This window comes from Malaclemys terrapin, chromosome 5, assembly GCF_027887155.1.
Source record: "Malaclemys terrapin pileata isolate rMalTer1 chromosome 5, rMalTer1.hap1, whole genome shotgun sequence".
NCBI classification, from domain to species: domain Eukaryota; kingdom Metazoa; phylum Chordata; order Testudines; family Emydidae; genus Malaclemys; species Malaclemys terrapin.
Window position 1 is genome coordinate 116,844 of NC_071509.1, and position 12,937 is coordinate 129,780.

General features: G+C 46.5%; 1 protein-coding gene across 1 annotated transcript in view; it reads right to left on the reverse strand.

Annotated features, from left to right (window-relative positions):
• SEMA4F (ssemaphorin 4F) overlaps positions 1-12,937 on the reverse strand; it is a 189,498-nt gene that overhangs the window by 107,016 nt on the left and 69,545 nt on the right. Inside the window, exon 3 of the mRNA XM_054030174.1 lies at positions 2,952-3,015. Coding sequence (XP_053886149.1) covers positions 2,952-3,015 — 64 coding nt within the window. The remainder of the gene's footprint in view (positions 1-2,951; positions 3,016-12,937) is intronic.

Here is a 12,937-nt window from a genome sequence, read left to right on the forward strand (position 1 = left end):
TCTGGTTCTATCCTTAGAGGCTAAGGTGAACAAGTTCTCTCCCTCCTCCTTATGACACCCTTTTAGATACCTGAAAAACTGCTATCATGTCCCCTCTCAGTCTTCTCTTTTCCAAACTAAACAAACCCAGTTCTTTCAGCCTTCCTTCATAGGTCATGTTCTCAAGACCTTTAATCATTCTTGTTGCTCTTCTTTGGACCCTTTCCAATTTCTCCACATCTTTTTTAAAATGCGGCGCCCAGAACTGGACACAATGTTAGGAACCATTAGGAAAGGGATAGATAAGAAGACAGAAAACATCATAATGCCACTATGTAAATCCATGTTATGCCCACATCTTGAATACCGCATGCAGTTCTGGTCAATCCATCTCAAAAAAGATGTATTTGAATTGGAAAAGGTACACAGAAGGGCAATGAAAATAATTAGGGGAACAGAACAGCTTCCATATAAGGAGAGATTAAATAGATTGGGACTGCTTATCTTAGAAACGAGAAAAAGAAGAGATACGATAGAGGTCTATACAATTATGAATGGCACAGAGAAAGTAAATAGGGAAGCGTTATTTATCTCTTCACACAAAACAAGCCACAGGGGGTCACCCAATGAAAGTAATAGGCAGCAGGTTTTAAACTAAACTAAGGAATTACTTCTTCACACGCATAACTTGTTGCCACAGGATGTTGTGAAGGTCAAAAGTATAACTGGGTTCTAAAAAAACATTAGGTAAATTCATGGAGGATGGGTCCATCAATAGCTATAACCAAGATGGTCAGGGACGCAGCCCCATGCTCTGGGTGTCCCTAAATCTCTGACTGCAAGAAGCTGGAACTGGATGACAGGGGATGGATCACTTGACAATTGCCCTGTTCTGCTCACTCCTTCTGAACTATCTGGCAGAGACCATTCTCAGAGACAGGATACAAGGCTAGACCCAATGTGGCCATTCTTATGTTCTCATACATTTACATTTCACTGTACTAAAAACACACATTCTTTGCTTGCATCCAGCTTACCAAGGAAGCCAGATCACTCTGAATCAGACTTGTCCTCCTCATTTACCACTCCCACATGTTTTGTGTTATATGCGAATTTTATCAGTGATCATTGTGTTTTCTTCCAGGTCACTGATATAAATGTTAAACTTCAAAGGGCCAAGAATTGATCCCTGTGAGACCCCACTGGAAATACACCTGCTTGATGAGGATTCCCTGTTTATAATTAAATTGAGACCTATGAGTTAGCCAATTTTTAATCAATTTAATGTGTGCCATCTTAATTTTATATTGTTCTAGTTTTTTTTTTAAATCAAAATGCAATGCAGCAAAAAGTCAAATGACTTACAGAAATGTAAGTGTATTACATCAATGCTATTACCTTTAGCAAACAAGCTTGTGATCTTGTATAAATATATATCACATTAGTTTGACAGAATCTATTTTCCATAAATCCATGTTGATTAGCATTAATCATATTTAAGGCTACATTTTAGTCACGGGTATTTTTAGTAAAAGTCATGGATAGGCCACGGGCAGTAAACAAAAATTCATGGCCCGTGAACTGTCCATGACTTGCACTATATATCCCTGACTAAATCGGGGGGAAGCGCTAGCCCAGAGGCACCTCGGGTGCTGGAGGAGGCAGGGGCAGTGCGTGGCCAGGGACCCCCCAGCTGGTACTGGGGGAGGGGGGCGCGGTGGCCCGAGACTGCTCCAGCAGTGGCCAGTGCGACTGGCCCAGGGGGCTGCCTGAGCCGGCTGCTGCAGAACTCTCAGAAGTCACGGAAAGTCATGGAATCCGTGACCTCCGTGACAAATTCGTAGCCTTAATCATATTATCCTCTTTTACTTCTTTATTAACTGAGCCCTCTATCAGCCACTCCATTAGCTTGCCTGGGATCAACATCAGACTGACAGGCCTATAATTACCCAGGTCATCCTGTTTTCCTCCTTCTTAAAAATTGCCACATTAGCTGTCTCCCAGTTTCCTGGAACTTCCCTAGTGCTCCAAGACTTACTGAAAATCAACATTAATGGTCCAGCGAGCTTCTCATCCAGCTCTTTTAACTTGTATCCAAGAGTTTTTATCTGGACCAGGTGATTTAAAAATATCTGACTTTAATAGCTTCTGCTTAACATCTTCCAGAGATACAACTGGAATGGAAAGAGTTTATAACTGTATGATGAGATTGTATCATCTGTTCTTCCCCAAATACAGAACAGAAATATTTACTGAATAGTTTGGCCTTTACTGAATTACCATTGTCAGGATTTTTTTTGTTCCCAATATATTTTAAGAACTCCTTATTGCCCTTAAATCTGCTGACCATATAGATTTCTCCTTGTGACATTGTACTTCCCTAATCAGTTTTCTACAATTCATAGAATCATAGAATATCAGGGTTGGAAGGGATCTCAGGAGATCATCTAGTCCAACCCCCTGCTCAAAGCAGGACCAATTCCCAACTAAATCATCCCAGCCAGGGCTTTGTCAAGCCTGACCTTAAAAACCTCTAAGGAAGGAGATTCCACCACCTCCCTAGGTAACCCATTCCAGTGCTTCACCACCCTCCTAGTGAAAACGTTTTTCCTAATATCCAACCTAAACCTCCCCAACTGCAACTGCAAGTATTTACATTCATTACTATCAATTTCCCCTTTCTTCCATGTGTTATATATTGTATTTTTGTAGGTGTCTTCCCTCTAAACCAGGCAGGTTTTGTAACCAGGACGGCCTTCTTCCTCAAAGGTCATACTGAACATAGGCTGCTGTTTTAGTACCAAATGTGACCCACACATTGCCCTGGAGCCCCTGGGAGGAGGAAAGCAGTCTAGAACATGGTCCTGACTCAGACTCCTTCTGCATACATTCAGAGCCTACTGCCTGGTGACCCAGCATACTGTGAAAAGAACTACAAGGGGCTGCCCCACAGCCCTGTCCTACCCCAGTACCTGCCTCTTTTTTCCCCTTCCTTGTGCAGGAATCTCGATGATTCTTAGGCACTTCCCAGGAGATCTGAAAAAAAAAGCAAGAAACTTCAATGTCAATTATCTTTCCAGCACTGCAGGATACCCGCCCTCAGCACTGCCTGTGCTGCACACAGGACTGGAGCCCACCCTGTTGGGCACTGCACAGACACTGGGGAGACACTCCTTGCCCAAGCAGCTGACAAACAGAGACAGGAGGAAAGAGCAGCCAAAGCCAACGTGGACACCTTCACTGTCACAGATTCTAATCCCAGAACAGACCACTGTGATCCTTTAGTCTGGTCTCCTATACAACACAGGCCAGAGAACATCAACACAATCATTCCCATTTGAACCAGAGCATATATTTTAAATAAGAACCCTTTACTCCAGCTCAGACTCAGCCCATCCATAGTTAATTGCTTGACTGCTTACAGCTGCTGCATGCAGTGTTGCTGTAGCTGTGTTGGTCCTAGGATATTGGAGACACGAGGAGAGTAAAGTAATACCTTTTACCGGACCAACTTCTGCTGGTGAGAGAGACAAGCTTTTGAGCTATACAGAGCTCTTGCTTAGGTCTGGGAAAAACACTCAGAGTGCAGGAGATGATCTTGAGGGGGCTACAAATGTCGTGGTGGTGGGGAGAAAACAGTGTGAGAAGCTGCCCGACAGGCAGACAAATTCAAGTTTGAGGGGGGCAACAATAAGATGAGAAAGAAGACAAGCGGGGGTTTGGGGGAGGGCTGGGAAGAGAGCCAAAGGGGAGGACAAAGAAGTTGATTTGATGCAGTAGAACATGGGGAGCCAGCAGAGGGACTTGTGGAAGGGGTAGGTTTTTCCAAGTGCCTGGCCAGTAAGATGATCCCAGCAACTGCATTTGAATGGAGCAGAGTGCATGAGGTGTGGGGTGAGTGTCCAGGAGGCTGGAGAGGAGGGAATTGCAGTCATAAGGGTGGAGAGGGGCCAGGAGGGTTTTCCCAGTGTGAACAGAGAAAAAGGCTGGATCTTAGAGGTGTTATTTAGGAAAAACAGTCTGGGTGTGAGGGGAGAGGAAGGCGTCTAAGGTGACAATCACGTGACAGGGAGGATGGGGTGTTTTCAAGGGAAGATCAGGAGCTTGGTTTTGGCAGGTGAGACAGAAAGATGGGCTGAAGTGTGCGAATGATGGAGGGAGGCAGGAGCAGAGCAGCAAGATCTGTGAGACATCTGCGCAAGGATGGTAGCTGAAGCTGGGTCACCTAGCAAGAAGGTGTTTAAAAAAAAAAAGAGAGAAGAGAAAAAGAAAAAGAAAGAGAAAAGTCCAGGGTCGAGAACTATGGAGTCCCATGGAGAGAGGGAGGGAGAGGAGCAGTAGCCAAGAGGCAGGAGGATCCAGGACAAGATAGTACTGTGGAAGCCATGGGAGGACAGGATACATGGAGGAGAGTGCAATCGATGGTGCCAAAAGCAACTGAGCTATCAAGGAGGATGGGGCAAGAGTCCCGCCAAGGCCTGGCCATGAAGCCGGGGTGACAGCAGCATCAGGAACTGGGAGAAGGGGATCCAGTATGGAACTGGGGCAGAACAGCCGGGGGCATGACAAGAGGCATGGAGACCAGAGCATGTTTGTATTGTCCAAGAAGAGGGCTGGAAGCAGCGGTGAGGGAGTTTAGCAGCCAGGAGGGGTTGAGGTCAATGCGGAGGAGCTAGAGGTAGAAAGTGACTGAGGGACTTCACAGTGAATCATTTCCTTTCAACAGTCTCACAAGATCATGCAGAGAGCGGGGAGGTAAGTCCTAGGTTGAGAGTAGAAAACAGGGTCAAATGTCTGCAAGAGCACTGCCAATTGCAGAGACTGAGGAGGAGAGAGTGAATTTGTCTGTGCAATTGTGAAGTTCTCCCCAGAGTGGTTGGCACCACAGGAGTGGAAGAGGAGGGATGGGCTTTGCTGTGGGAGATGTGTGCACAGGACATTGGGGCAGAGGCAGGGGGAATTGAGTTAAATCACCCATGTTAATCTCTTTTTGCTTTTGTACTTTAGCTATTTTCCTAAAGAAAGGTTGATCATCACTGGCTTATAGCCATTAAAACATGTTGATCATTTGCAACTAAATATAGCCTTTACACTAAATTTGGCACTTTTTGCTAAAGAGGAGGATACACTATATCAATACACATTTATTTAAGCAATTATATAGATTAACTTACATTTATTCAGTTTCAAAATATTTTACTTTTTTATTATATTAGAAAATGGTGAATGATGCACATGTAACAAGATTGACTTTTTCCCCCCCACTTGATTTGTGTCAAGCTCTATTTAGATGGAAAGTCAAATTAAATTAAAATACACAAAAACAGCATTTAAAATAATTTATTAGTTAAATAAAACTACCTTAAATTTGGTTATTTATCCTGCACAAAAAAAAAAAATCAGATTATCAACACATGTTTTACATTTAAAACTGATTTATTAAACAAAGGAAACAATCTGTAGTTAGTGAATTGAACTCTTGTTTCTGGTCACCATATCCTTCAAGGTTTTCGAACTAGTAGACCTCATCCTCTCACATCTCATTTTTATCCATACATTAAAGGAGGAAAATCAGTTACTTTCCTGTTTTGCAACCATTGTTTTTGAAATGTGTTGCTCATATCTATTCCACTCAGGTGTGTGCATTTGAACCTGAGTTTTCTCTGTAGCAGTACCTGCCGGGGCAGAGCATGTGCCCTGCACCTCCTTATGCTTCTAGCCAAGAATACAAGGGGCAGCCATACCCTGACCCTCCCTCAGCTCCTTCGCACTGGAATAGCAACGAAATAGACTCTGAAGCAGAGGGAAAGGAGGGTGGGTGGTAGAACAGACACGTGCAAGAACATCTCAAAGAACAAGTTACAACACAGCAAGTAACCTTTCTTCAATTGATCGCACATGTCCATGCCACCTAGGTGACTCTCAAGCAGTAATCTGGGGGTGAGGGGGATGGGAAGGCGGGAGGAGAGAGAATAGGCAGAGCTTGGAGTATGTTTGAAAAGGGATTGCAGCACTGCTCTCCCAAAGCCCAAGTCAGCTCTAGAGGCTCAAGCGAAAGCATAATGCTTAGTGGAGGTCTGTGCTGACAACCAAGTTGCTGCTTTGCAAATGTCCAGTATAGATACATTCCTTAAGAAGGCCAGTGAAGTTGCTTGGGCACTCTGAGAATGAGCTGTCAATTTGTGTGGGGTCAGGCATTACCTACAACACAACAGCAGGTTAGCCAGTGAGAGCGTTTGAGCCGAAATTGCTGGTCACAGATTCATGGATTCCAAGGCCAAAAGGGACCATTGCGATCATCTAGTCTGACCTCTTGTACAACAGGCCAGAGAACCTACCAAACCTAATTCCTAGAGCATACCTTCTGGAAAAATATCCACTCTTGATTTAAAAACTGTCAGGGATGGAGAATCCACCATGACCCCTGTGGGTGTATTGAAGTTCAATATTCAGCCCCTTTTCCGGGCCTGTTTTAACTCCCTTCCTCAGGGCTTAAACAAATTCCCCTCTCTGGGATTAGGCCACTCCACCTGTGGCTGATGGGGTGGGGGGAAACAAAGGCCTGCCCACTACTCCAGGTCCCAACCCAACTCCAGAGACCGTACAAGTAGCAGCCCCCTGCTGTGTCCATATAACTAATTGCTACTGTTTCCCTGGGCCGCTTCCCCGCAGCCCCTCATCTTCTCCCTTAAATGAGACTTCAGCCCTAGGGTAAGTCCCACCCAAGAGCAAATTCCTGCTCCTCCAGTCTCTGCCAGAAGACTGACTCTCACTGGCCCTGCAGCTCCTTTTATATGAGCTTTCTAGGCCCAAACTGGCTGCTTCTCTGCAGCCTCTTTCTGACTGACTGCATCCCACACAGCTGCTCTGGTCAGCTTGGAGGTCTCACCTCCACTGCTCCTTTCTGAGACGGGGTGTGGTAGGACCACAAGGCCTCCAGCAGGGGGCCTCTGGTCCTAATAAAGTAACTCCTCACTTAACGTTGTAGTTATGTTCCTGAAAAATGCGACTAAGCGAAATGATGTTAAGCGAATCCAATTTCCCCATAAGAATTAATGTAAATGGGGGGGAGGCGGGGTTAGGTTCCAGGGAATTTTTTTTTTTTGGCCAGACAAAAGGCATTATATATATTTTAAACAAGCAATTTAATACTACGCTGCGGGGGGGGGGGGGGGGGAGTAGTGTGCACGTGCTGTGTGTTTACAAACATACTGTACATACAGTACTGTAGTATAGTTGGGAGGTGCCCCGCCTTACCCCACATAGGCGCAGCCCACTGGCACTGGAGATGACGCAGGCAAGGAGGCTGAAGGTGCTGTAGGCTGGGAGAAGCATGTTGCATAGCAGCGGCAGCTTCCCCTACTCTGCAAGCACCAGGGGCGGAGAGGGAGGGGGAGAGAGGCCCTCAACCCTCAGCCCGCCCACTCTCCCCCTTTCCCGAAGCCCCTATCCTTGACCTGCCTCTTCTCCCCCCCACATCCTTCCCCCTTTACTTCCCACGCTGTGTCCTCGCTTCTCCCCCCCACTCACCTCCCTTCTAAACACTGCACGCCAGCTGATTGCCACCGGCAGGAGAGGGAGGGGGGAGGCGTGCCAAGTCCTCCCCCCTCCTTGCTGCCTGGGGCAATCAGCTGGCTTGCAGTGTTTAGGGTGCAGGAGGGAGGAGCGAGGACTCCGCGAGCAGGTTCTCTCTCCCTCCCGCCCAGGGCAATCAGCTGGCTTGTGGCATTGGGGAGGTTGGGGAGGGAAGGGAAGCCTGCGCAGCGAGTCCTCGCTCCTCCCCCCAAAACGCTGCAAGCCAGCTGATTGCTGCGGGCGGGGGGAGGAGGGGGAAGGCGCTGATCTGTGGGGTCTGCCGGCGGGTGGGAGGCGCTGTGTGTGTGTGGGGGGGGGGGGGGACACCTAGGGAGGCTGCCAGCTGTGGCGAAAGCAGGCAGCCAAACAACATAAGAGTGGAGCATTGCACAACTTTAAATGAGCATGTTCCCTAATTGATCAGCAACGAAACAACATTAACCAGTGTGACGGGGCAAGGCCAGATGGCTATAGAAAAGTAATGGGAGATAGATATATTAGCCCCAGGTTAAACAAATCCCTGGTACCAAGATAAGTAAATGGCAGCTGCTCCAGGTCAATTAAGACACCTGGGGCCAATTAAGATCTTTCCAGAAGGAGGTGGAGATTGCTAGGTTGATTGGGACACCTGAAGCCAATCAAGGGCTGGCTGAAACTAGTTAAATAGCCTCCCAGTTAGTCAGGTGGGTGCACATGTCAGGAGCTGTGAGAAGTTGCGCTGTTGGAGAGACTGAGCTGTATACACCATACTAGGTACAAGGAAGGAGGCCCTGAGGTAAGGGTGAAGTGGAGCTTGAGGAAGTGGGGGCTGCTGTGGGGAAGTAGCCCAGAGAATTGTACGTGTCCTGTTCCTAAAAAGTCAGCTACCATAGCTGCTAAGTTTAGGGTCCCTGGGCTGGAGCCCGGAGTAGAGGGCAGGCCTGGGCTCCCCCCCTTTGCCCCCTGATTAATCACTGAGACTGGGAGACAACCGAGACTGTGCAAGGGAGAATAGCTTCTCCTCCCCTCCCTCGCTGGCTTATGATGAAAATGGCTCAGTAGCCTGTGACCCTTGTCTCTAGAGAGATGGGTTAAGGGGAGGGTCACAGTGAGCCTCTGAGGCTAGCAAAATCCATCAGGAAACGCAGGACCCACAGACTAGGACAGAGCTTTGTCACACCAGGATGACTTAAAGTGAGGAGTTATTGTACACCCCATTGCAGAGACAAAACCAACAAAACAAAGAACCACTATCTATACTATTTACACTAACTACTGTCTATTATTTGCAAAAAAATGTGAAAGTCTTTACAAGCAGCTCCAACTTGTAGCCAAAAGCAGTGAGAAGGAATTGAGGGAGGTTCAGGGTAGCTCTGCCTTTTATATCCTTGGCTGAAGGCATGAGGAAGCACAGGGCATATGCCTCCCCTCCCCCGACAGGTATTGAAAAGCTCTCTGGCTTGAGTACATATACACCTAAGTGGAACAGACATGTGCAGTCACTCAAAGAAGAAAACAAGTGGTCCAGCTTTTTCAACTCCCAATCAGCTTCTCAACCTTGAATGAACTAGTTGAATAAACTGAAGTGAAGCAAATATTCTCTCTGAACCTGCTGGTTTAGCACTTCTGTGAACTTTGGCTCCAGGTGCTCAGCCAGTGACTTCCACCAGTTTAGGGCTTTAACTTTCTTTAAAACTTTGGCAGCAAACATACTGCATGAGTATTTTATTTGAATTATATCAATTAGAGTAAGTCTAGGCCCTAGTATAGGTTGCAATCATTTCAAATTAAATTTTAAAGTGTTTTTAGAAAAGTATTTAAGTAAAAAAAAATGCATTTGTATCCCCCTGGGTAGATGGATTCTACAACACTCAGTGGAGGAGGGAGCTAGACCTGCAGAGAGGTCGTGGACATCAATGGACTGGAATGTGCAGAGGCCCCCATCACCAGGATGGTGAGCGATGCTAATGGAAACAAGACAGTGGCCGGAGGGGCAATGCAGAAATTGAGAGGTGCTTGGCTGGGCGAGTGGCTGACTTGATCCGGCCTTGAGGGGTGAGAGGAGGCAAGAAAGAGGAGATGGAAGGCTATTAGGTGAGATGGGGTTGTCACACTTCAGGGCAACTGCACCTGTGTTCCTCCTCTGTGCTCCCTTGAGCACACTCACTGTAGGCTCACAGCTCCTCAGTTGTCACCTCACTTGGGCAGAGACCCGCACTTCTCCCCATCTCCTGACCAGGGTTTTTCAGGCTACATGGTCCCCTGTCTACACCACGTTACTCCCAGCAGTGACACTCTGAGTTGGTTTCCCAGACCTGCTCTCACCAACAGAAGTTGGTCCAATAAAAATATTGCCTCACCCACCTTGTCCTCTAAAATCCTGGGACCAACAGGGCTATAAGAGCGCTGCATATCCCTAGCAAGCCAGCCTGCCTGAACAGGCCAGTGCCCACACTTTCCTTTCTCTTCAGAGGCTCCAAACAGCATAAGTGCCCATAGTTTGAGTTACCACACAGCTCTTTCTAAGCAAGTACATTTAGTCTTAAGGTGAAAGGATTACAGAGAAAACATTAAAAGATCCTACACACACTAATAAGCTTACCAGAGATCACCCCCAACTCCAGGGAGGGCTCTGGGAGGAGTCAGTCCTTCAAATGACACAAAGGAGTTTTCCTGGGGCTACAAGTTCATAACCGCTTTGGCTCAGAAAAGCACCCCAGGCATCAGTTAGTCTTTCCTTTATATACACCTCTACCCCAATATAACGCGACCCGATATAACATGAATTCGGATATAATGTGGTAAAGCAGTGCTCTGGGGGGGGCGAGGTTGCGTGCTCCGGCGGATCAAAGCAAGTTCGATATAACGCGGTTTCACCTATAACGCAGTAAGATTTTTTGTCTCCCAAGGACAGCGTTATATTGGAGTAGTGGTGTAGCTTGGGCCTTTGATCTTCAGATTCCAGGAGCAGGTAATCAGGGCATAGCTTCAAAAGGGAGGGTTTTTACATAAACCAGAGGTGGGAATTTGCATTCATCACCCCTTAGATATTCCCCACGCAAGCCACTTGACCCTGTCTATCCAAAAGTCCATTCTTGTCTGGCCCATTGTTCAAATACAGTCCTTTGAAGTTCATAACACTTTCCAGGGCTCACATCTCATATCCCCCCTAGAGATGTCCAGCAGAATCATGAACACCACACAACCTTTGCATTTAATGAATAGACTCCAAAGAAAAAAAAATGAATTCAATGAGATACAGCAATTTCCTGTAATATCTTTGAAGTGTTTGGCACAAGGACCTCGAGAGGAGGCTGCTGGCCCTGAAGAAGAGGGAGAACCAGGCATCAAAGTCAGAGGGATGTGGTCAGGGAGGAGCTATCAGGAGGGTGTAGGGGAGAGAAAGACCTGATGGAGGGGGAGTGGGAAGGTGGGGGCTGGAAGTGGCAGGACAGAAGATACTTGATATAGCCCCCAAAAGATCGTGGTGTGGATAATGGGGGGGGGGGGAGAGAATCTGCCAGCAGACAGCAGTGCTGGGTCTTGCAGGTCTTAGAGAGCTGGGAGATGGATGGAGAGAGGGCAAAATTGTGACATCTTCAGTACTGCCACACCCAGGAGTTGAAAAATCATGACCCAGGCCTCAAGAAGTCAAGAGATTATTTTATTAAAAAACTCATGAGTTTTTTAAGCCAAGTTTGAGCTTTTGCTCTCTCTGGTTTCTGAGCTGTTCAAGCATATGTCACATTTGCAAACTTTTCTCCAAACCCGGAGGGCTACAAACGGACTTTCTGAAAATTCCAGCCAAGTCTCTCACATACTCACTTGTCACCAGGAGCTAGGTCATTATGAAAGCCACCAAGTACCATGAGACTCATAGTAAATTCATAAAAGAGTTGGCAACACTGCAGAAGGGCACATGAGGTGGGGGACAAAAGGAGGGCCAGACGTCACCAGAGGAAGGAGGCAGTGGCAGACTTTATTCTGTTTGCACATTATAAGTGTGATCAAGTAATAATAATTAATGGAGATCTCCCATCTCCTAGAACTGGAAGGGACCTTGAAAGGTCATCAAGTCCAGCCCCCTGCCTTCACTAGCAGGGCCAAGTACTGATTTTGCCCCAGATCCCCAAGTGGCCCCCTCAAGGATTGAACTCACAACCCTGGGTTTAGCAGGCCAATGCTCAAACCACTGAGCTATCCCTCCCCCCCAGTCATGATCACTGGTACTGAAGCTACCATTAATTTTTAGTTCTGTGATCAGTTCCTCTTTATCTGTCAAGACGAGGTCTAATATAGAATTCCCCATACTGGAAGCAACACATTTTGAGTTAGGAAGTGATCTATAATATTTAGACATTCCAAAGATGTTTTAATACTGGCTGTGACAAATATGGCCATTCCCTGCAATATTCTGGAAAAATCATATTAAGTATCTTTGGTGTCCATTATATTAAATGCAAAGGTTGTGTGTTGTGGGCCAGGATTGTACGTGACATAGGATGTGAGCCCTGGAAAGTGTTATCAACTTCAAAGGACTGTATTGAACAATGGGACTGACAAGAATGAACTTCTGGACAGTGTCAAGTGGTTTGTCTGGGGAACATCTAGGGGAAGATGAACACAAATTCCCTCCTTTGGTATACAAAAATCCAGTCTTTTGAAGCTACATCCCAAGGAGGGAACCACTGTCTACTATTACCTGCTCCTGGAATCTGAAAAATCAAAGGCCTAAGCTGTATAAAGGTAAGACTAACTGATTCATGGGGGTGCCTGTTCTGAGCTAAAACTTATGAACTGTTAACCACCAAAACACCGTTTTGTGGGGTTTGAAGGACTGACTCCTACCAGAGCCTGCGCTGGAATTGGGGTGGGGTGTGATCTCTGTAAGCTTATTAGCATGTGCTTAGGTTCTTTTTTTAAGGTATTTTTTTCTGTAAAGCTTTCACCTTAAGAATAAAATCATGGGTGATGTGGAGAAAGTGGATAAGGAAAAGTTATTTACTTATTCCCACACTACAAGAACTAGGGGTCATCAAATGAAATTAATAGGCAGCAGGTTTAAAACAAATAAAAGGAAGTTCTTCTTCACGCAGCGCACAGTCAACTTGTGGAACTCCTTACCTGAGGAGGTTGTGAAGGCTAGGACTATAACAGAGTTTAAAAGAGAACTGGATAAATTCATGGTGGTTAAGTCCATTAATAGCTATTAGCCAGGACGGGTAAGGAATGGCATTCCTAGCCTCTGTCTGTCAGAGGGTGGAGATGGATGGCAGGAGAGAGATCACTTGAACATTGCCTGTTGGTTCACTCCCTCTGGAGCACCTGGCATTGGCCATTGTCGGTAGACAGGATACTGGGCTAGATGGACCTTTGGTCTGACCCGGTATGGCCGTTCTTATGT